The sequence below is a fragment of the Panthera onca genome, chromosome B3 (assembly GCF_046562875.1).
Source record: "Panthera onca isolate mPanOnc1 chromosome B3, mPanOnc1 haplotype 2, whole genome shotgun sequence".
NCBI lineage: Eukaryota > Metazoa > Chordata > Mammalia > Carnivora > Felidae > Panthera > Panthera onca.
In genome coordinates, this window is record NC_138344.1 from 46,502,236 (window position 1) to 46,526,154 (window position 23,919).

Genomic DNA, 23,919 nt, shown 5'->3' on the forward strand with positions numbered 1-23,919 from the left:
TTTATCAGTTTTGTTAATTATTTCAAAGAACTAGCTTCTGGTTTCAATGATCTGTTCTCCTTTTATTTTGGTTTCTATAGCATTGATATCTGCTCTAATCTTTATTATTTCCTGTTTTTTTCTGGTTTTGGGTTTTATTTGCTGTTCTTTTTCCAGCTCTTTAGGTGTAGGGTTAGGTTGTGTATCTGAGACCTTTCTTCCTTCTTTAGGAGGGCCTGGATTGCTACATACTTTCCTCTTATGACCACCTTTGCTGTGTCCCAGAGGTTTTGGGCTGTGGTGTTATCATTTTCATTGGCTTCCATGTACTTTTTTAATTTCCTCTTCAACTTCTTGGTTAGCCCATTCGTTCTTTGGTAGGATGTTCTTTAGTCTCCAAGTATTTGTTACCTTTCCAATTTTTTTCTGGTGGTTGTTTTCGAGTTACTCAGCATCGTGGTCTGAAAATATGCACGGTATGATCTCAGTCTTTTTGTACTTGTTGAGGGCTGATTTGTGTCCCAGTATGTGATCTATTCTGAAGAACATTCCATGTGCACTGGAGAAGAATATGTATTCTGCTGCTTTAGGATGAAGTGTTCTGAATATACCTGTTAAGTCCATCCGGTCCAGTGTGTCATCCAAAGCCATTGTTTCCTTGTTGATTTTCTGATTAGATGATCGGTCCATTGTTGTAAGTGGGGTGTTGAAGTCCCCTACTATTATGGTAAAATTATCAGTGAGTTTGTGTTTGTGATCAATTGATGTATATATTTGGTTGCTTCATCTTGGGGGCATAAATGTTTATAATTGTTAGATCTTCTTGGTGGGTAGGCCCATTAATTATGATACAATGCCCTTCTTCATCTCTTATTACCGTCTTTATTTTAAAGTCTAGATTGTATGACATAAGTATGGCCACTCTGGCTTCCTTTTGGCGACCATTAGCATGACAGATGGTTCTCCATCTCCTTACTTTCAATCTGACAGAGTCTTTAGGTCTAAACTGATCTCTTGTAAACAGCATATAGATGAATCTTGTTTTCTTATGTTACCCTATGTCTTTTGATTGGAGCATTTAGTCCATTGACATTTAGAGTGAGTACTGAAAGATAGGAATTTATTGCCTTGTGTTGCCTGTAGAGTTGGAGTTTCTGGTGGTGTTCTCTGGTCCTTTGTAGTCTTTGTTGCTTTTGTTGTTGTTTTTTATTTGATGTTTTGTGTTGGTTTTAATTTTTTAATTTTAATTTTTTATTTTATTAGTTCTTTTAATCTTCCAAAATGACAAAATGAAGGAATTCACCCCAAAAGAAAGAGCAGGAAGAAATGAAAGCCAGGGGGGTGCCTGAGTGGCTCAGTCAGTTAAGTGTCTGACTTCAGCTCAGGTCATGATCTTGCGGTTCACAAGTTCTAGCCTCGCATCGGGCTCTATGCTGACAGCTCACAACCAGGAGCCTGCTTCAGATTCTGTGTGTCCCTCTGTCTCTGTCCCTCCCCAGCTCACACTCTGTCTCTCTTACTCTTAGATGTTTAAAAACATTAAAAAAAATTAAAATAAAGAATTAGAGAACTCAGTGACTCATTAAAAAGGAAAAGTATCTGAATCATAAGAATCACAGAAGATGAAGAGAGAGAAAAAAGGGGTAGAAGGCTAGTGTGACCAAATCATACTGGAGAACCATCTGTCATGCTAATGGTCGCCAAAAGGAAGCCAGAGTGGCCTTACTTATGTCATACAATCTAGACTTTAAAATAAAGACGGTAATAAGAGATGAAGAAGGGCATTGTATCATAATTAATGGGCCTACCCACCAAGAAGATCTAACAGTTATAAACATTTATGCCCCCAAGATGAAGCAACCAAATATATACATCAATTGATCACAAACACAAACTCACTGATAATTTTACCATAATAGTAGGGGACTTCAACACCCCACTTACAACAATGGACCGATCATCTAATCAGAAAATCAACAAGGAAACAGTGGCTTTGGATGACACACTGGACCGGATGGACTTAACAGGTATATTCAGAACATTTCATCCTAAGGCAGCAGAATACATATTCTTCTCCAGTGCACGTGGAATGTTCTTCAGAATAGATCACATACTGGGACACAAATCAGCCCTCAACAAGTACAAAAAGACTGAGATCATACCGTGCATATTTTCAGACCACGATGCTGAGTAACTCGAAAACAACCACCAGAAAAAAATTGGAAAGGTAACAAATACTTGGAGACTAAAGAACATCCTACCAAAGAACGAATGGGCTAACCAAGAAGTTGAAGAGGAAATTAAAAAAGTACATGGAAGCCAATGAAAATGATAACACCACAGCCCAAAACCTCTGGGACACAGCAAAGGTGGTCATAAGAGGAAAGTATGTAGCAATCCAGGCACTCCTCTGCCACTGCTCAATCTGTGTGTAGCAACATTTCTCTCTTTCTTACTCCCCATGTGCTGGAGCAGCCCTGGAGCCCAGAAGGGTGCAAATGGGCTTGCCAGCTGCCAGAAAGAGAGGACTTTGATAATCTTAGAACTCCAAGTCCTCTTACATCGTTAAGTATTTTGATCCTCTACTGTGTTCCTTGCAGGAGTAAAGATGCCCTTAAGTCACTCCTTATTTTACAAATGACCTTGGGGTTTCCCTGGCACACAGGGCATAGAACTGACAATCGGCAAGATTGCTTACTCCTCCCTCTTTTTGCTAGTTCTTCTATGCTCCAGGCTTGTTCCCCAGAGGGTTTTCTAGGTTCAGCCCAGCTCCAAGGCCATGGCATTATCATGTGCCCCTTGCAGTGGCTGTTCAAGAGAACCCAGAGAATCAGCTGATGAATTCATAGAAAATTTGACACTCCAGGCTTAGCTGGTCACATTTTCTTCTTATATGCAATTTTTGTTGACTTAGCTTTTACTGCATAAAAGCACTATTCCTGGTGCGCCTGGGTGGCTCAGTCAGTTGAGCATTAAACTTCGACTTTGGCTCAGGTCATGATTTTGCAGTTCGTGAGTTCTAGCCTCACGTCAGGCTCACTGCTGTCAGCATGGAGCCCTCTTTGGATCCTCTGTCCCCTTCTCTCTGCCTCTCCCCCACTTCTTTACATACTCTCTCTTTCTTTCTCTCTCTCAAAAATAAACATTAAAAGAAAAGCACTATTCCTAAGAGAAGGTGCAAGTTTCATTTCAGTCATAAATGTTGGTTTCTGAACTTGGAATTTAACCACCATTTCCCACTCTAATTCTTCCTTCCCCATAAGACCATCGGTACAAAAGGTTTTTCATTTGTACTAACTTTAATTGGTCCATTTAATTTTTTATTTGTCAATATGAAATAATCCTATGAGTGAACACAGTATCTCAGAATATGTCCTTGAAATAGCTCACTGTAATTATTAACCGCTTTTTTGAGCTTGAGACTTCTGTTTCTATCTGTAGAGTAGACATCTCTACCTGGGTATCCAAAATTCTTTCAGGTAACAGACAAGTTGGTTCATGACCTGGCCCCACAACTTCCCCTTTCTCTAGCCTTCCCAGACTGCTTGCAGACACCTAGACGGGCCGTGCCTTTCAGTTCTGTGACTGAGTATGTGCTGTTTCTGCTGCCTGAGTGCCCACCCCTCCCTTATCTGGCCAGTGAGTCCTTAGCATCATGATTGTTTCCTGTCTTCTGTGCAGATAAATGAGAACTGGTCAACCTCTGTAGTGAGTATGGTGGCTTCATTCTTATTGAGACTTATTATCTCAAGTGTTGCCTCTTTTTCTTTTCTTTTTTTTAAGTTTTATTTTTGAGAGGGAGGGAGAGAGTGGGTGCACAGGAGGTAGGGACAGAGAAAGAGAGAGGGACAGAAGATCTAAAGCAGAGAGCCTGATACAGGGCTTGAACTCACGAACTGTGAGATCATGAACTGAGCCAAAGTTGGATGCTTAACTGACTGAGCCACCCAAGTGCCCTGCCTCTTTTTAGTTCTAATTGTAATCTCTTCTTTTGTCCTCTGATCTGTTCTTTATTTTCACCACCTTTTGCTTTCCTTTAAGTTTCTTTTTTTCTCTTCACTTCTCTTTCCCTGTCAAGCTCCAATTATTTTAAAATGTAATTAATTTATTCCTAAGCCATTTGACTTTAATTAAAACCATTAACTCATATTTTAAATAGTCAGGTAGATTCAATATAATTTTCCCCCCAACAGTTCCCAAACGACAACAAATAGATGTATGACATAATTGCTCTAATAAAATAACACTTTCATTGTTTAATGTATATTTATTGACAACTTTATTGGGGTATAATTGATACATAATAAATTGCACATAATGTACAACTTGATACGTTTTGACATATGTATCTACCTGTGTGACCACCACCAAAGTTCAGATAGCAAATACGTCCATCTCCCTCAGAAGTTTCCTGCTGGCCCTTTGTGATCTCCTCTTTTTGCCCTCCACCCCCTGCCCATTCTCAGGCATGGATCTGCTTTTTGCCATGGTAGATTGTTTGCACTTTTTGGAATTTCATATAAATAGTAACACACTGTATATACTCTTCTGTCTGGCTGTTCTTATTCACACAGTAATTTTGAAATCCATCCATTTTGTCGTGTATCTCAGTAATTCATCCCTTCTTGTTCCTGAGTCATATTCCATTTTGTGGATATACCAGAATTTGTTTGTCATTCACCTGTTGGTGGACATTTAGGTTATTTCTGGTTTGGGACTGCTACAAATAAGAGTTCCTGTGAACATTTCATGTACAACTCTTTGTGCATCTGTATGTGTGTGTGTATTTCCTTAACTCTTGGATAAATACCTAGGAATGGAATAGCTGGATTGTATGGTAGGTTAAGAAATTGTTAACTATTTTCCAAAGTGGTGGTACCACCTTACATTCCTCCCAGCAGTGTCTAAGATTTCCAGCTCCCCTACCTCTTCTCCAGCATTTGGTATGGTCAGTATTTTTATTTTTAGCCATCCTAATAAATGTAATAGTGTTATCTCAACATAGTGGTTTTTTTAAAATATATGTATATCTTGGGAACTTTTGACTACGTACCACATTTATTTAAAGGTTTTTAAAATTATAGAAGCCCATTTGAAAATTTTGCTACAAATTTATTTCACAGATATGTAATTAATGCCAGTTCCACCTGATTATTCATTAGCTTTCTGAGTCTGTTTTCTAGAAAAAGGGGGGATTGACACCTACTTTGCCAAGCAGTTATGAGCATTAAACTAGATAATATCTGTGTAAGATCCTGTTATACAGTTACCCTGTTGCTGGCTAATAAATGATTCTTCTGGGCTGGGGATGAAATCAGACATTGTATATATTAATTATCCTTAACAGTATTTGAAATTAGGTAATTATCAGCCCATACCTTATCATGAGGTAGATCGACATAACATACCATGTGGCACAATTGAAATTGAATTCACTCAGATTTTATAGGTGATCTTGGTGCATCCGTTGGGGGGAGCTTTTCTCATTCTCAGGATCACATCACTTGTGCATATGTGTGCTTGTATATAGAGTTAGTTGGTTTTATGTGATGTTTCCGTTGCACATTTAAAATTTTTGGACTCTGGCCCTCCTCACTGTAATGTTAGTTTCTAAAGCACAGTAGCTAAAACACTGAGTGCATACATATTGACAGTTATGGTCCTGGAAGAGTCCACACACACACACACACACACACACACACACACACACATACATACATATAAATATATAATATGTTTATTTTAGATTGCATATATAAGAGAGTTCCTACAGTATTTGTCTTTCTCTGTCTGATTTATCTCATTTAACAATGCAATTGAGGTTCATCCATGTTGTCACAGATGGCAAGATTTTAGTCCTTTTTATGGCTGAATATATATACCAGTGTTAATATACACCAGTTTCTTTAATCATCCATTGGTGGACTCAGGTTGTTTCCATATCTTGGCTATTGTAAATGATATTGCAGTGAACCATGGCAGTGCAGATCCCTTTTCTAGTTAGTGTTTTTGTTTTCTTCAGAAGAATACCCAGAAGTGGGATTGTTGTTGGATCATATGGTAGTTCTATCTTTAAGTTTTTCAGGAGCCTCTGTACTATTTTTCATAATGGTTGCAGCGATTTGTATTCCCACCAGTAGTGCCGAAGGGTTCTCTTTTTTTCCACATCCTTGCCATCACTTGTTATTTCCAGTATTTTTTATAGTAGCCATCCTAATAGAGGTGAGGTAATATCTCGTTGTGGTTTTGATTTGCATTTCCTTGATGATGAGTGATGGTGAGCATCTCTTTGATGTGTGTGTTGGTCATCTGTGTGTCTTCTTTGTTGAAGTGTGTTTTAATCTTTGCCCACTTTTTTTTTTTTTACTGTTTTGTTGTTTGTTTCATTGTTGAATTTTAAAAATTCTTTGTGTATTCTGGATGCAAGTCCATTGTGCTCTGCAAATATTTTCTCCTAGTCTGTGGTTTATCCTTTCATTCTCTCAGCAGTGCCTTTTGCAGAGCAGAAGTTCTTAATTTTAATGGCATCCAGTTTATTGATTCGTTATTTTTTTATTTTCTGGATCAGGCTTTTGGTGTCATGCCTAAGCAACTTTTGCCTAACTTAACATGACAGAGATTTTCTTTTATGTTTCCTTCTAGAAATTTTATAGTTTTTGTGTTTAACACTTAGGTTTATGATGTATTTTTATTTAATTTTTGTGCATGTTGTAAAGTGAGGAACTAACTTCTTTGTAGATAATACTAGTTCCAGTACCGTTTCTTGAAAAGATGGTCTTTGTTTCTACTAAAATGACTTTGTGCCTTTCTCAGGCTGCAGTTGTGCATATTTGTATGGGGCTCTTTCTAGACTCTGTTCTGTTCCACTGATCTGTGTGTCTGTCCCTTCACCAATACCACACTATTTTTGGTCACTGTAGCTTTATATAATATAACATAGGAGATTCTCCATCTTAACAGGAAAAGCATTAAAAACTAAATACGTAATCTTCAAAGATGCCGATATTCAGTGGAGGGACCTGAGAGAGAGACACACACACAGACAGACAGAAAAAGAAAAGTTCGGGAAAGAGAATGAGTGGAAGGTGGCCATGTGAAGTGTTCTGTTCTTAGGAATACTCACAACATGAGGTAGCCTATTGCAGTGTGCATAAAGCACATTTCACCAAGTTTTTCTGACAAAATCTATATTTGATATTTCTCTCTCTAGAAAGGCGTTTGCATTCACTTAGAGGGGAACTACTGCTGTGGCCTCTGGAGTATCTCCTAGTTTCTTTTCTGGAGTAGTATCTTTGACAGATAGATAATAGAAGACCTGAGAGAGAAGCATTTGTCTAGAATATGAAAGCCAACTTATAATTCCCCATATTAATGGTGGTGGGTAGAGAATTTTTACAGGCAAATCAAGTGATCACATAATTCCCAAAATCATTTTCAGCTTGCTTTCATCAGTTTTTACTTCTTTATCCATCTATTCTCTTTTAACTTCGTAGGCTCCTTGGGAAATTGTATAGATTATTCCAGAGGGAACATGTCACTTAAATATGAATTTGAACATGGCCCCTGGTATGATTACCCTAGGGAGAAGTGACTTACTGGTACATCACAGAATGTCTGCAACAGTAACAAGAAGCTTATTTGAGGTGGCTGCTTGCCATTTTACTTCAGCAAAAGGCCTTTGAAAAACAAACAGAGTTACTCAGATGGAAGATAGGATTAATTTCTCCTTATGCAGCTAAATACATAAGCAATGCATGTAAATATTTAATAAGTGGATATAAAAGGGCTCTTATAAACACAGAGTCAATAAACAACCTCAATAAAGTACAGGAAAGCAGTTTGCACTTTGCTTGGTGTGGTGTTTTCTTTGTTCAGTTAGATTAACAAACCATGATTTCATCATTAGTCAACAAGATAGTAGAGAGACCATCAAAGCAAACTACAGGAGAGTCCAGATTGATTCGTGCCAAACAAATGTTTGTGGCTAACAGCTGTATTATCACTGATTCTAATTTACGCAGCCGGGGTTCTCCTTCACTTCCTAAGTGAGATGAATGTCATAATGCATGGTGTAGACACCCTCGCTGCGGCTTGAGTAATGAATTGGGTCAGCTCTTTCCACTTGTAGCCTCACCCCTCTTTGTAGGTGGGGGAGTTGCCCTGCTATCGTTTTGTCTATTTTTTAAAAAAAAGCTCATGAGCCTCTTTCTAAGATTGTAGGGGTCCACTAGTAAACCATCCAGCATTTGAATCAAAAATACCAGTTGAATGTGTCAAAAAGCACCTGGATGTACAGGCTTTAAAGTATCTTCTTTTCCTTTTCTTAATTCTTAAATCAAAACTTGAGTACTGAAGAATAAGAAAAAGTATGCTGTGGCCTCTGCCTGCTCACCGAGATTATTCTGCAAGGGGTTTCTCTCCTTGGAGCTCTGGGTGATAATGAGCAGGTCCTATGATGCCCATCCCTTCATTCAGTTCACCTGGTTAGTGGGAAATGTAGTACCATGGACTTGAGTACTCCACGATTCTTCCTATCAAAGCAAACCAAAACAACCAGAATCTTGACTTTTTTAGTTATCTGAAATACAAAGGGAGAGTCCTATGTAGTTAACAGAAGGATGGCTAAGTATCCCCGACAGTTGATCTGGAATATCTGTTAGCTGTGGATAGAGTGTTTAGCTGTCAGAATTCTACTCTGAGCAAAGGGGACCTAATCCCCAGGAGAGCATCGGAGAAGAGAAGTAAGAACCACAGAGAGAAGCCGTAGTGGAGCAGAAAGAACCCTAGGCTTGGTACAGCCACTCTGAGTCCAGTCCTGGCTCCGCCTCTCAGTGGATGCCTGTCAGCAAGTCATTTCTTGACCTCTCTGAGTCACATTTTTTTTTTCCCGGCTATAAAATGGGGGTAATTTTGCCTCACAGAAATGGATGAAGATTAAGTAATGTTTGTGAGAACAAGCAGCACAGAGTATGTGTTCAATAAACAGTAATGTTGTACAATTGCAAAATAGAACCAATGATGCAAGGTTAGAGACAAGTATGGGAGCAGTGCCTTTAAAGTTTCTTTCATCTCATAGTTCTTAACCCTAGCAGCAAATTAGAACGTTCTTGGGAACTTTTACAAATAATCCAGAGTAAAATAATCAGAATCTCTTGAGGTAGAGCCCAGACATAGAAAAAGTGTTTAAGTGCTCCAGGAGCAGTACAGCCAATGTTAGATGAAGTCATTCCCTTCATTAAAAATGAGGAAATTTAAGCCAAAGATAAGTGAAAGGGAAGCCCAAGATTATTCTGCTAGTTATGGCAAAGTACGACTACCTTGGACACAAGCATCCTGTATTCTCTCACTTGTTTCTCTAACATGGTCTCTGATTCCAAGAGACCTCCTAGAACAGGTGTCATATTCTGGTGCAGTGACCCAACAAATGAGGAAAATCTTCCATATGTATGTCCGGTAGGTAGGTAGGAAAGTAGAGTCTCTCTGTTCACGAATTCAGGCTAGAAGACAACTATTAAGAACAGTGTGAGAGTTTTGTTGGATCAGAGACCAGACCTGTGGGGAGGGTGGGTCTGGAAAGCTAGCTTCACAGAGGAAGTGGCAGAAATAGGAAAAATGATTTTATCAAGTAAGCAAGGGGAGGAAAGGCATTTTAAGCAGATGAAACTGCCTGGACAAACACATAGAGACATGTTCCAGGAAGGGCATATGGTTTCATGTGACTGGAGGGACAGGTGTGATAGGACTGGTTGTTAGCGGCCATGTTGGTTTTCATAATTGGAATTTGACAGTTTTGAAATTGCTGTTATCACTGAAATTAAAGGAACTGCTTAACTGTTTTGGTCTTTTTACTTTCAGGTAGAAATCTGAACAGACTGATTTGGCCTGTTCTTTCTAGGTATTTCAGAAAGGCAAGAAATATCCAATGACATATATTTTTGTCATTCCTGTCTCCATCATAGTTAGCCAGTAAACACAACAGTGAAAAATAAGGGGAGGAGGGAAGAAGCCATAGAGTCAATCTGTTAGAGGTTTAAGAAATGAAAATATATTCCAAAAAGCAGGCATCCTTCAGCCAGCTTACTGAACTCTGTACTAGAGATATTTGTTTTGTTTTAAGGAGGCATGTCTCTGAGAAAGAATCCACCCTTATTAATAGATGTAATTCACTAATTAATAAAAAGTTTACTCAGCTTCAGGAACACTGTTCAGGGAGCAACAGCATTAAATAAAGAGGGCATGGGGGGCGCCTGGGTGGCTCAGTCGGTTAAGCGTCCGACCTCAGCTCAGGTCATGATCTCACGGTCCGTGGGTTCGAGCCCCGCGTCAGGCTCTGTGCTGACAGCTCAGAGCCTGGAGCCTGTTTCAGATTCTGTGTCTCCTTCTCTCTGTGGCCCTCCCCCGTTCATGCTCTGTCTCTCTCTGTCTCAAAAATAAATAAACGTTAAGGAAAAAAAAAAAAAAGAGGGCATGGAAAGGCCTTTTGTGTTCTTTTTTGTCCTGTATGAGGAATCCTTTCCCTTGCAAAGCACCAAATTGCTTTTCCCTACCCTGCCACATTGCCGTGAACGTGTTCTGGTACATTGTGGCTCTTCCAGGGATACTCCTCATATCAATCCTGAAGCCTTTCAAAACATGGATGGGAGTCAGAGTCGATCTGTGCCAACATTCCTGCTGAGAATGAGCCCAGTTCCAATATGTGTAGGGGAGCCCCCACTTCCCGCTCTTGCCTGTTTGGGGTACACAGATACAGCTGACTACAGGGAATGCAAAGTTAAGAAACCACGTGGCTGGAACACCATCACTTACTCTTTCATAATGACCTCTGTCCAGGAAACTTAAAAAAAAAAAATCAGGTTTTTCTATCATTCTGTGCAGCTGCATGCTTTGATGAAAAGCTACTTCTGCTCCATAAGCAAGAAAAATGCAAAAGAACAGTGGACAGATTCTAAATACAGACAGGGGCTCCGGGAGCCCTATGTGTCTTTTAAAACCCTTCCAGCCAACTCGAGTACTAAGAATAGAGTAACTACTTGGCTTGTGCCTTCATTCTGCACAGGAAGAAACTGAGGTTTAAGGAGCCAAAGTGTCACTCCCAAATTGAAGGAGGAGTTGGGCACCACGCCAGTGTGTAGTACCTGGGTCTCTTGACACCTCTGGGTAATCCATAAACCTGAATATGGTTGCAGTTAGCCAGCTTGTCAGTGATGGGGCGGGAGGTGTTGCCTATTTGATCAGAATAGGACTTGGTTTTATAAATCTATCCCTACTGACTTGACTTTTAACCACTCACAAGACCTGTGTGTCTTGCGGCCCCATTTACCTCTCCGTGCACTTCTGCCTTCTGATCCTGCATACAGGGATTCGCCGTGACCGGGGTCACACATACTCCCAAGGAGTACTACTCACTGTCTCTCCCAGGCCCTTGTGTGGTGTCTGCATTTTGTTCTTTCTGACATTGTCCAACTCCGTAGATTCTAATTTTGGGAACCCTTGTATGGGCTTTGTACAGGTAGTATTTTTGGTCGGTTTGCACGGGACCTGTCAAATTTTATAAGCAGACATGGAGTCAATTCTCACTTGAACACTTGATTTTTAAATATTACTTTTCCCTATTAAGAAAATCTTGCTAAAAAAAAAAATCTCTTGCTTTGGACTTGCATCTGTTTTCCTTTCCATCACTTCTTTCCCCTTCTTGGTAATGATAATGAGGAGTGCCTCCCATTTGCGGTCATTTAACCTGTGTCCACTCGCAGAGAGAATTCATGAGTAATAATGTGTTCTCCAAAGCCCTAATCTGTGGACAAAGACCGGAGGGAGAGCTCTGACTCTGGCTTATAACAAAGTACCTCAGAGCCATAATTCTGTCCACTCTTATCTAATATTAAATCTGACCCAGATTTTTGTCCCAGTGGACTGTAAAGCTACACTTAGTGAGCAGCTGCTAGGTTTATGTGGAAGTCCTCTTAGCTGTGAGGTCCTTCCTGGTACAGCATTGCGCCCGGCACGAAGTTGGAGAACCAGGAATATGTGTGTTGAATGAAGGGGATCAGTGAAAACTGCATTTCCTAAGTGTCTTTTCCTGAGGCCCCTCCAGATGGGAATGGTTCTCCCGTGGCCTAACACATTCAGTTGTTTCTCGACTCTGAGCTGCAACTTGACCTTCTTCCAAAGATGAAGAGGAAAGGCATTATTCATCTGAGATTTGCCTCACAATGTTTAGCACAAATTTGGTTTCTAAGGAAAGGCTGGCAAAGCACTGACACAGGAAAAATTATTCTTAGGTATTCTCTGATGACCATAGACTGAGCAAGGTTTTTGTATAGTTACCATAGCCATGAAAATAATCACTGGACAACATTCCTAGTGGCAAAAAATACCAGCCCCTAGAACTTTTTGATTAATGTCATGAGTAGGGCTAACAGAAATGCAATGCCAGCTGGGCCCGCACTCCCTTTACCAACCCCAAACATTTATTCAGCATCTTACTGTGTGTGAAACCCATGATTTCCCCTTGCTTTTGCTTGTTTTTTAATGTCATTCTGAAGGCAAAAATGTAAGTTTTGCAACTGATGGTTTGTGATCATCATTTGTATCTATAAAAGGTGATATTCCTACTCACCTGGATACAATTAGGAGTTCAGGGACAAGGTTTTGGTGGTGAGTGGCACACATGAGGTGCTCAGGGAATACAGAAAGGAAGGCGGAAAGTTGAGAGGGAGGCGCATAGAGGGAGTGATCCGCGCTCGTGCCCTGGCATCAGTCTACCTGGGGTCTGACAGGCTCTGCCAGCCCACCTGCTGGGTAACATGGTACCATCCATTGACTTCCAGCTCGTAAGTTTGGTCACCTTTAAAATGAGATAGTATCTACTATGTAGGGTGTTTGAGCGACTTAAATGAGCTAATTACATGTAAATGTCTGACATAGATCAGCTCAGTAAACGTTCATTTTCTAATACGATTAATAATAAGTGCGGGAATTCCAGTGATTGCCTTCTTTGAGAAAGCACTCGTCTGTTTATCTTCCTGGACTTAAAGATGAGTCATCATCAATATGGATTCCTCAGGGCAGAGAGAGCCAAGAACCCTAGAATTCCTCAGGAGAAGCATCAGTCACAGAGGACAGCCGTCAGGGACTCCCCATGGTGCTCTTGTCCCAGCTGTCCTCCTCTGAAGGCTTCCCCTCTCAAGCTAGGGATCTCAGGCTTCAGTCACAGTTTTCACCTGACCGCTGTCCTCTTGCCAGAACAGAGCACCAGATTCTCCTTTCCATTGTGTACATACATTTTCTTCCTGAAGAAGAGGAAGCATGTTTTCCTGAGAACAGGGCCTTTATTAGCCTGTCTTCTAGGGAGTTTGCCTTGAGGTAGAAGACAGACAAACTGGCACGGCAGGAGAGGCACCATCTGGCTGGTGGGCTGATGCCTGCCCGTTAATCTTAGGGCTGGATGTCAGTATTTCTTAACCTCTTGGAAACTAGCATTGTCCTGTAAACTAAGAAACACCACTTCTGGCTCTTCCAGAGACATCACTATTTTTCCCCCATGGTTAGGTTTCCTCGGAGTGAAAGTACATTTTCTAAATTTTTTGCCATAAGGTAGAGTAATAATAAAAACATAAAAGCATTTAATCCAGTGAATGAGTAATACTGGCAACTGAAGGAAGTCAGAGAGTTTCCCCAGTATTTTCCTGAAGCAACTGATAAGTGTAAGCAGTTTGGGGGAAGTGGGGGCAGGGAGGGGGGAGCCCTGCTTTGGAAAGTCTTATCAGTAACTCCTCTTACGATCACCTCCATTGCTCTGCACTGAACATGGAAAGAGAGTGACCTGGCTTCTCCCGCATTCACGTAGCTACCATGAGTGGGCACACTGTGTACGAGGAGGGTTTTAAGGACGAAATATCTTCACTTAATCCTCAGGACAACTGAATTCTGAGGTAGATACTATGTTTAGCCCCAGGTACAGAGGAGGAAACCGAGGCGCCAAGAAGTAAAATAAATTTTCCAAGGTCAACCAGTTGGTAAGCAATAAAATCAGTAGAAAACTTCCAGGTTCCAGAACATTTTCTCTTAACCATGACTACCCTGCCTGAGGAATTGTTAGTCCTACTTGAAGATCTCAACAAGAGGCTGGAGGGACTCAAATTTAGCATTTCTTTTCTCCAGGCTTTTAAAATATTTTATTTTCAGTAGAATTCAGTAGCATTTTTGATCCCAACAAGAGCAAAGTGCCCATATGGGCGATTTGGGGACTTGGTATTTCCCATAATGTGACCTCTACCCTGATAGTAGAGTAGCACCCTGGTATGAGTCAGGTTCTCCAGAAGCAGCTGCTGAGATGGAGTTTGCCAGGCAGGTTATGTATTAGGGATCGCTGCTGAAGGGGAGTGGGCACAGGGGAAGCTGAACTGCAGTGCAGGCCTGACAACGTCCGCCAACCACATGCAGCATAGTGGAGCATCCATGGGCCTGCAGAGCTGTCCTGTGGTGAGCTGAGAGCAAGGGCCTCTACACCCCTGCTGCCATCTGTGGATAGGCCACCCATGGGAGGGTATTCTCTTGGGCAAGGAAACACTGTTCAGCTGAGGCAGACTCTGAAAGAGTGGACAGCATTTCTATCACTGAGGCAGTGTGTTCTTCTGTTTCCATCTTGACACTTTCAGTTCCATTGGAAGTGTGAGTTTACACCATGGTAAATGCTATCTCTAACTCAGCCTATTGTTTGTTTGGCTTCTAGGTAAATAGGCATTGCACAGTATAGACAGTTCTTCAGCCATCAGGAATCGTTCTACTCTAGACCTAGGCAGAGGCAAAGGTGTAACATCTATATTTTCTTTGAGCCCTGTGATTAAAGTCATATGTGGCATTTTTTTTAAATACATGAAGATTTTGTTGTACATTCATCATGTATCATGTCTTTCATGTGGAGCCAGTTGGCTTTTTTGGAGACCAGTGATTAAGATTCCAGATTAAACCCTCTTTCCATGCTCCTTCCATCATGAAACTAAAGCAGTCTTCCAACTCACTTCACACAGACATTAAACTGCATCCCAGCTGACTTGTATCTTGTCCGCCCAACCCGACACAGGAGTTATTCCTGCCGCCTCCACTGGGTTAGTTTGCCTTGCAGGATCAATTACTGTTGCCCAGAATTGGCTTGGCCACTGACTGTCTCAGCTGCAAGGTGTGCAAAACCTTCCTCCATTTCCTTTCCTTTCAGGTTGGAAAGCTTATCCAAGAAGCAGCTGGAAGAAGTAACTTGAAGAGAGTAACTCTGGAACTTGGAGGGAAGAGCCCCAATATTATTTTTGCCGATGCTGATTGTAAGTCATCCACAGATCTCATACATGTGCCAGCACACTGCCTTCCGGTGCCCTCTTTGTATCTCCACTTTGACAGGACACTAAGAAGAAGATCTGGGAGACTAAGGGGCACTTAAGTAGAAGAATGTGGACCTTTCCTTCTAAGGAGCAGATAGACTAATGTTGGGAAAGAACGCTTGTCAGTGGACAGCTGAACAGAGTTTGTTTTCTGGACACTAATGAGCTTCTTTGACTCTGTGATGCTATAGAGCAGGGTAGAAGAGATGAAGGCTTGCTCAGGGCTGTGCAGTGCAAAGGGGTGTGGCCTAAGCCTCCGAACGGCTGAAATACCCTCTCTCTGCCGAGATGCAAGAAATCTGAAACTTCTCAACTGTGCCTGGTGGCTTTGTAGATCATTAAAAAAATACTAGTTCACTAGGCCTGCCAACATTTCCCCAAACCCCCAACCCCTTCTCTGTTTAGTGCCCCCATCCTCTGCTGCTTCCATGACTTTCAGCCAGAATGACAACCTACTTTGGTAAGTCCCGTATGAATGGACCTCAGTCAGGTGATTACACCTTGGAGGTAGGATTCTGTGGCAGCATGGAGCAGCAAACCTAGGAAATCCCATGTCTCCAGGCAGGATGCCATGCAGTCCATCCTGCCTAGGTGTGGCCTTTCTGTTTAGAAAAGCTTTCCAGGGAATGCAATTCCAAAGTCTCTTTCATTCTTTCTTTTTCTTCTTCCCATCCTGCCAGGCGCAGCTGCTTTCCCTTTCATCACTGGAGAGATCAGAAAGCAGAAAGCAGTTTGTCTGACTCTCAGCCCCAGCTTGGAGTCCGCAGAGAGTTCAGCATCGGCTTCATGCTGGCTGTCTGAGGGATCAGAACTCTCACACCTAAATTTCTCTTGGGGAGTAGGCCCTCCACTCACACCACTGGTTGACTGATGGGAGTCAGTCATTTAGCAACTAACACACCATACTTACTAGTCCTATCTTGAAGGATACGCTACGACATGAAAAAGTTTTATGCCATTACACCATCCCATGTAAATATAGAGGAAACTTGGTGACTTTCAAGAAGATCAGTTTCTGTTCTAGCTTATTAATTCGACAAAATACAAATTGAGCATACAGCTACAAGGTTCTGTAGGGTAAGGTTGCACGTTGGCAGTCCATAGACAAGATGCAGGCATACATATGTTTACCTGTCTAAATGTCACACAGCACTTGAAAAAAGAAAAACTGCACATTAAAAATACTGACTTCTGTTTTTTCTTAAAATTGGCCATCTGGCAGCCATTGGTTTACATTCACGCAGAGCAACAGCCAAATGTAGTGTCTTTCCTTCTGAGCCTCCATCAGATTGTTTCAGTAGCTGACAGATTCCTACCATTACATTATCTGCCTAGCCCCTTGGCATCCTGGAGTTTGAGACCCCTGTTCTAGATGACGTGGTCCAGTCCTTCTTTTTACAGAAGAAGAAAGAGGCTCAAAGAAGTGAAGTTGTCCATGTTCACATAGCAAGTAACATCAGGGTCTAGTTAGAACTTCCACCTAAGCTGCGTTCTCAATCCAGTGCTCTCCCCGGTGCTGCCTACTCACCATACGCTCTGCGGTGAGCGTGGCATTTATACCTAGGGCTCTGGGGAGAGGGATGGGAGGTGACTCTGTAGACACACCCCTCCGCAGGAGAACTAGTGCTGAGGACGTGGCTGTTTTCCTCTTGCAGTGGACTATGCTGTGGAGCAGGCTCACCAGGGGGTGTTCTTCAACCAAGGCCAGTGCTGCACCGCGGGGTCTCGCATCTTTGTGGAGGAGTCCATCTATGAGGAGTTTGTGAGAAGAAGTGTGGAGCGGGCCAAGAGGCGCATAGTGGGGAGTCCCTTTGATCCCACCACTGAGCAGGGACCCCAGGTAGAGAAATAATAAACATCCGCTTTCTTAATCCTTGGCGAACACTGGACACTCTAGTGGGACCCCAGAAACAACTTCTTTTTTCTGCTTCCTCCTTACTCTTCCACCTTGTCTTCATGGCTAGAAATGTAGCTGGTGAGGCATTCTTATTTCTCATGCTTCTCTTTTCCTTTCTAAATTTTATCTCTGAAACACTAAGGGATTAGAGTTGCCTTAAGGATACTTTGAACCTTGGGGGTAAATTGGAGTGTCTCAGCTCTAAAAAAGACCTTTGCATGACAAGATGGATGTTGACCTTGAGAACTGACACCCAGTGGTAATCACTGGCCTTCAAGACCCGTCTACAAATGCCTTTGTCAGGGAGAGTGGACATCTCTTTTTCCCGGAAGCCACTTACCCTTCTTCAGTGGCTGAGGAATCTCTCCACCAACCTGACCTACTTTGGGGAGGTCCCTTGTGGCTTGTAAATGTGTAGGAAATGAGGGCTATCTCCTTCACTCTGCTCTATGTTTCTCTCTTACCCTGAATGCTTCATGTGGTGGGATGGGGTGGGGAGGGCCACAAAAGTCCCTGCAGTCCACACTGTTTGGCTCTGCAGGTTCTCCACAATCATGAAGGCATATTTCCAGATAGAATTCTGGTTTTAAACTGTAGTTAGAGCCCGAGAATTTGTAAAGGCTATTTGGACCAGATTGCATCTAGATCTCTAGCGTGTGGGTCTTCCCGATAAGCAACAACATCACCTAGGTTGGGGGACCATTTGAAAGATGACTGATGAGCAGTTAAACCCAAGTGAATTTAGGTTTTTAACCATAGTAATTGAGTGATACTTATGACTTTTGGGGAGCAAGGTTGACTTTATTTTATGGAATAGAAAGTTAGTCCTCATTCTTTGGACTTGATCTTTTCCTCTACGGGTGTAATAGGAGGTCCAATTAAAAATATTTCCCAATAGGATTTGATGTGTGGTGCCATATAGCTCACCTATTGTTTTCATCTTTTTAGTATCAGTACAACTTGCTGAACTGTTCATTTGGATGTAGAGGTCAGTTTTCCCCCATTTGTAAACAATGACTAATCAATTAGCCAAGTTCTCTATCATCTGAAAACATGGCCTATGTCTGATAGTTCTGATTTGGCACTCTCACACCGTCTGTCATCAGTGCAGTAAGTTCAGTACTGAAGTTCCCAACATGCTGGGTGGAACCATAAAAAAAACACATGTTTTGTTGGTGAAGAATGGGTAAGTGACAACAGTCCCATGTGATATGACTAGATATCATGGAGCTTTGAAACAAAATCGCAGATGAGAGATTCTTGAGAACCCACTTACTTTACATGGAGTCATTAGGAAATTTCTTTTGTAGATTGACAAGAAACAGTACAACAAGATCCTGGAACTCATCCAGAGTGGTGTGGCAGAGGGTGCCAAGCTGGAATGTGGAGGCAAAGGACTGGGCCGAAAGGGATTCTTCATAGAGCCCACGGTGTTTTCCAATGTCACCGATGATATGCGGATTGCCAAGGAGGAGGTATCCAATATGGGGTTCTGACAAAAGCCACATCTTTCTGGAATGGTTTCCAGAGCACTTCTAGTACATGATATTCTAGCTTTAGCTCTTTATATTTTATATATATTCTGTAACAGCTATAAACATCACTATGTAAAATCTCACTTTCAAGAAAATGTTAAATCAAAAGGCAAGCAAGCTAGATGGAGGCCAGGTGACCTGCTAAATGATTGCAATTATTATTAGCCCAGAGGACAGTCACCATAGCCAATCATTGGCCTTAGTAATACACTTGCAACAGGTCTGTTCCTTCAGATGTAGGTTACTAAGCTGTTCCCCAGGAAGGAGAAGACACCCAAGTATCCTCACGTTCGTGCGAGAGAGGAACCAGGAGCACATCAGCCAACAGTCCAGACCAGCAGTTCTGAGATCTGGAGCAGTGTCTGGAGAATCATGGAGAAGGCAGCTTTAACAGTAGAATCGAGTGATTCCAGGGAGGGTGGAGGAGTCAGGGTCCTGAACAAACTCTAAGGTTAGACACGTGTACAATCCTATTCTGCCAAAGGTTATTTTACAGTTCTGTGCTGCTAAGCTGAAATGAAGTTTAAATAATGAAAGCAGAACAAACTTGTTTTGCAATGTGGAAAGCAGTTGTAAAGGTGCTGGCAAAGCAGCCCTGTGTTGGGTCAAATGATTTTGTTGCAGATCTTTGGCCCTGTTCAGGAGATTCTGAGGTTTAAGACAATGGATGAAGTGATCGAAAGAGCCAATAACTCAGACTTTGGACTTGTGGCAGCTGTCTTCACTAATGACATCAACAAGGCCCTCACGGTGTCTTCTGCAATGCAGGCGGGGACTGTTTGGTAAGATCAGAGTCAGCGTCATTGTTCTAGCCGTAACACATGCCAGTGGCTGTGTGGGGACCTCATAATCTCCAGAACCTGGGTGAAGTAAGCACATTCTCTGGGGGGATGGGAATACCAAAGGCAAGGAGACTCCCCCCGCCGAGAATGGATATACACCCATTCCTGGCCAGATCGGGAAATCAAAGCAAATTTTAGATTAAAGATGTTTCGTATGTAAAAAAAAAAAAAAAGGAATTAAAAAAAATAAAACTTTTAAAGGAAATACTATGCCAGTGGTACTATTTCTGTGCAAGTGGAATTCAGCACTAACGGTACTATGTTTTCTTCCCTTAGGATCAATTGTTACAATGCCTTAAATGCCCAGAGCCCCTTTGGGGGATTCAAGATGTCTGGAAATGGGAGAGAAATGTAAGTGTCCAAAGTTGCTGGTGCCTGCAGAGAAATAGGGATTGCAGATACCAGCATAGAGGAGTAGTCACACAATTGTTGATTTCTCTTACCCTCATCCATTCATTAAACAAACATTTTGTTGAACACATACTTCTATAGGCTAAGCATTGTACTACATGCTACAAAGATGACTAGAACACAGCTCCCTTACCTTAAGTGGCAATGGAGAAAAATTAATGCACCATCTATTTCATATAATAAGGTCTATTTTATTAATAGAAGCGTGTCACACATCTTGCAAGTACTGAGGAAAGAATCCATTAATTTTTTCACAGAACAAATAACATTTCAGTTTTGGAGGGTGGGGGGCAGTCCTCCCATGCAGAGGGAGTAGCAGGAACACAGGCATGAAGACACAGCAAATTCAGAGCGTCCCAGAATTTGGTGTGTTTGAAACAAAGGTCACCAACTGGCAGCCCAAGGGCAAATCTGGCCTGCAGAAATGTTTTGTTTTGCCTCACAACATTTTAAAATCTTTAACTGGCATTCAAAAATGAAGAGGCTCTCCATAAAATCTAGATTTCTTGCTTATTTTCATTCCCCCATAGCAAAATCACTACAGCTGTGAGCTCTGGAATCTGTTTCTTTCCCCACCACTCCTGTGGCTTCTGGGGGCTGAATATTGGTGGTCAGTCATTTTACACATATCCAGTCCACTGGCTCATGTCACCTGCTTGGCCTCTGTAGATTCTCTGAGTCTGGGACCACAGGTTTGGACATAAGATGACCAGAAGGGGCTTGCTGAAGACACAAGTGGGAAGGGTGGCTGGAACCCAGTCACAGAGGGCTTAAGTGTTCTATGGGAGATGAGGAGATATCAAAGGACTTCAGGCCAAAATTTCTGGCATATAGAGGATGTTCTGGCAAAGACTAGAGGAGGAAGACCGGTTACAAGTATTTTACAATAGCCGTGATAGATATCGTTAATTAAATGCCTGCTCTGTATTTGGTTTTATGTTAGCTTCTTTCCTAACATTGTCTCATTCGACTTTCACGATGATGAAATGGAAGTGATACACTTAACCCCTCACATCCACATGGTCTGGACGGGGAACTGAGGCTTACAGTAGTTAAGCAGCTTGTCCAGCTCACCCAGCCAGTAAGTGGCAGACGTGAGGTTTGAACGTAGGTTTCAAGTGGCTCCCATGATATCCAGCCAAGGAAGCAGGCAGGCCAAGTACAGACAGTCTTCAGGGATCAGATCAGAGTGGGGAAGAGTCCTCCTGAAAAGCAAAGGACCTGAAAAATGGGACTGTAACAAAGAAGACCTACACTCAAGGGGATTTTATTTGCAGCCTTCATATATAAATGGATTTTCTTAAGATTTATTTATTTTTGAGAGAGTGAGCAGGGGAGGGACAGAGTGGGAAGGGGACAGAGGATCCCCAAAGCAGGCTCTGTGTTGACAGCAGTGAGCCTGATGTGGAGCTCAAACCCACGAGCTCTGAGATGGTGACCTGATCTGAAGTCGGACACTCAACTGACTAAACCACCCAGGTGCCCTTATAAATGGATTTTTTGAGCAGCATTCCAAGGGTAAATGATAGCCAGGGTTGTTCTAAGCTGATGCACCCCCTCCCCCCATCCAAAAAAATTTTTTCCCTCCTTTTGAAAGCAGCTGGTTCCATGTTTTTAAAATCCTGTGATTCACAAGAGGAGACCTCTTCCATGTCCGTTTCCCTCTGCCACTCTTAAATGCATCCTTGTGTGAGTAAATGCTTAGTCCATAATCAGTCTACTAAAAGTATTGAGCCATATACCATGTGCAAAGCGTTGTGCTTGACCTGTGGGGGAAGATGTGGCTCATTAAGGCACTAGAAATTTTGCTGGATAAATTTAATCTACAATATTGAAAGAATCCAAAGAATTCCAGAAAAGACTGTAAAGTTATAGTGGAGTTTAGGGATGGGGGGCAATCCTTGTGAACTGTAGAAGTCTGGAAAACCTTTAGATATGATCAAATATGAAGACTTGAATTGACCTATAAAGGAGAGGAACATTTGACTAGACAGAGAGAGGGAAGTATGTTTGCAGGGTTAAGGGGTCAAGCAAGGTACAGTGGGGAAAGAGTGTGTAGAGGCATTGGGGGAGAAAGAAGTGTGGTTTTTGCGACCAAGTACAGTGAACCCATAAGACCAGTGCAGAGGATTTACATGCTTCACATACTTTAGCTGGTCATTTCTAGCCCTTGGCCATTCCACTGTAAGTCAGGCATAGCTTTGAGACGAAGAGTAGAGTTTCTGGTATCACATTGCTTCAGAGATGGATGCTGGCTCTACCACTTAACACCTGTGCAACCTTGGACAAATCACTTAATCTCACTAAACCTCTGTTTCCTCATCTATAAAATGGGAGTAATCACCGCACCTACCCCAAAAGGTTTCTGTGAAGATTAAATGGTAGGACTGAGTATCCCAGACATCCAGACCTTCTGAAATGTTAGCTGCTGTCATCACTGTTGGTCAAGTAGATGAGTGCTATGGAGGTGATCCTTCTTTTTCTTAATACATGTCTTAGCTCGGAAGTGTGGCAGAACTTTTCCTGAGTTCCAGCTAGTATCATCAGCTTACGCTCTATCTCTGGAAATGCCAGGGAGAGGTGGCTCCTGCCCGAACCTTGCTTCTGGCCTTCAGTACTTCCCACTTGCTTTACAGCCAGAACCAGAATTGTTTGCTCAGTTATTGGTATTTTTTCAGCTTTTATAAAGTCTTCATGTGCTCCAGGTATCTCTTCTTAACTTGCTTATGGCCTTAACGTTCTGCTTCCACTTCTCAAGATGTATTCAGCCTGTCCTTTCATGTACTGCTTCTGTGTTTGTGCTTTCCACGCCTCCGAAATGTTGGGGCAGTCACTGGCTCTGGGAATGCTGCTCACGCTGTTTTGCTACAGATCACTGAGAGAGTGAATCATGAGCATAAAGTATAATAAATAATCACTGGTTGATGGAGCCTGTCCCAGGCTAGCCCTGGCCCTCAGCATGGGCAGGATGAAGGCTGGTGACATTGTCCAGGTCTAGTCTGTCCCCATTAGAAACCTTCCCCTCCCCTGGAAAGATGGTCCAGAGAATGGTTTGGCTGTGTCAGAACCACACAGAGGACAGTGGCCCAGGAGACTGAAAAGCAGCCTTTCTCAACTTGTCTTCCTGGTGCTATAATGATTTGGCCTTCCCAGTGCAGTTAAAAAATAATTAGGAAACGGTGCCCTTTGATGAGACTCCCTTCATCTTGTCTAAATTATATGATTCTTTGTCCCTACTTGCTCCCAAAACATGGGGTTTTTTTTCCTTCTTTAAATGACGTAGAGTGGTCACAAAGGTTTCAAGTCAACGAACCCGGCCTCTCATGGTCCCCCATTCTTGCTTCTCACTTAAAACTCCACTTACCTTCTTCTGGACAGTAGTGTTTATCTCATGGCCTTGCAAACTTCATGTGGCTCTGGTTCCTGGCCCCTCCTTGCCCACTTGTAAGAGACACAGAGAAGAGAAGTAGCACCTTCTAGAGACAAACTCCAAGGAGAGCTGTGGGAACCCCTGAGGGTTCCCACCACCCCCCACACAGAGAGCTGTGGAGGACTGCCCTCTACAGGTTACCTGATAGGCTGGCCACTGATTCCCAGGGCTGGAGAGAGGGCTGAGCTCACCTCAATTCTGGCCTGCAGCTACCCCTCCCCCCCCTTTCATTCTTCCTGTCCTCTCCCTTACTCCTCATTTAAGCTTCCCTGAGACAAGCTATAAAATACATGTCACAAACTAAGGGGGTGGAAGGAAAGCTGTGAGCCTCAACATTTTAAAAACTAAGGACACAGCTTTGAAGATGAGAAGCATTATTAGGGTATTCTAAATCGGGGCTTCCCAAGTTTGCATCACAGCATGCATGTGCACCAAAAGTCACCTGCAG

General features: G+C 42.3%; 1 protein-coding gene across 8 annotated transcripts in view; it reads left to right on the forward strand.

The window, feature by feature from the left end:
* ALDH1A2 (aldehyde dehydrogenase 1 family member A2) overlaps positions 1 to 23,919 on the forward strand; it is a 128,318-nt gene that overhangs the window by 98,528 nt on the left and 5,871 nt on the right. For all 8 annotated transcript variants that reach the window (XR_013556309.2, XM_060618398.3, XM_078448646.2 and 5 more), the window contains 5 exons: positions 15,197 to 15,299; positions 17,012 to 17,196; positions 18,564 to 18,728; positions 19,413 to 19,570; positions 19,907 to 19,981. Coding sequence is in view for 7 of the 8 variants with exons in the window: in XM_060618398.3 (XP_060474381.1) it covers positions 15,197 to 15,299; positions 17,012 to 17,196; positions 18,564 to 18,728; positions 19,413 to 19,570; positions 19,907 to 19,981 (686 nt within the window). In the remaining variant the exon portion in view is untranslated. The remainder of the gene's footprint in view (positions 1 to 15,196; positions 15,300 to 17,011; positions 17,197 to 18,563; positions 18,729 to 19,412; positions 19,571 to 19,906; positions 19,982 to 23,919) is intronic.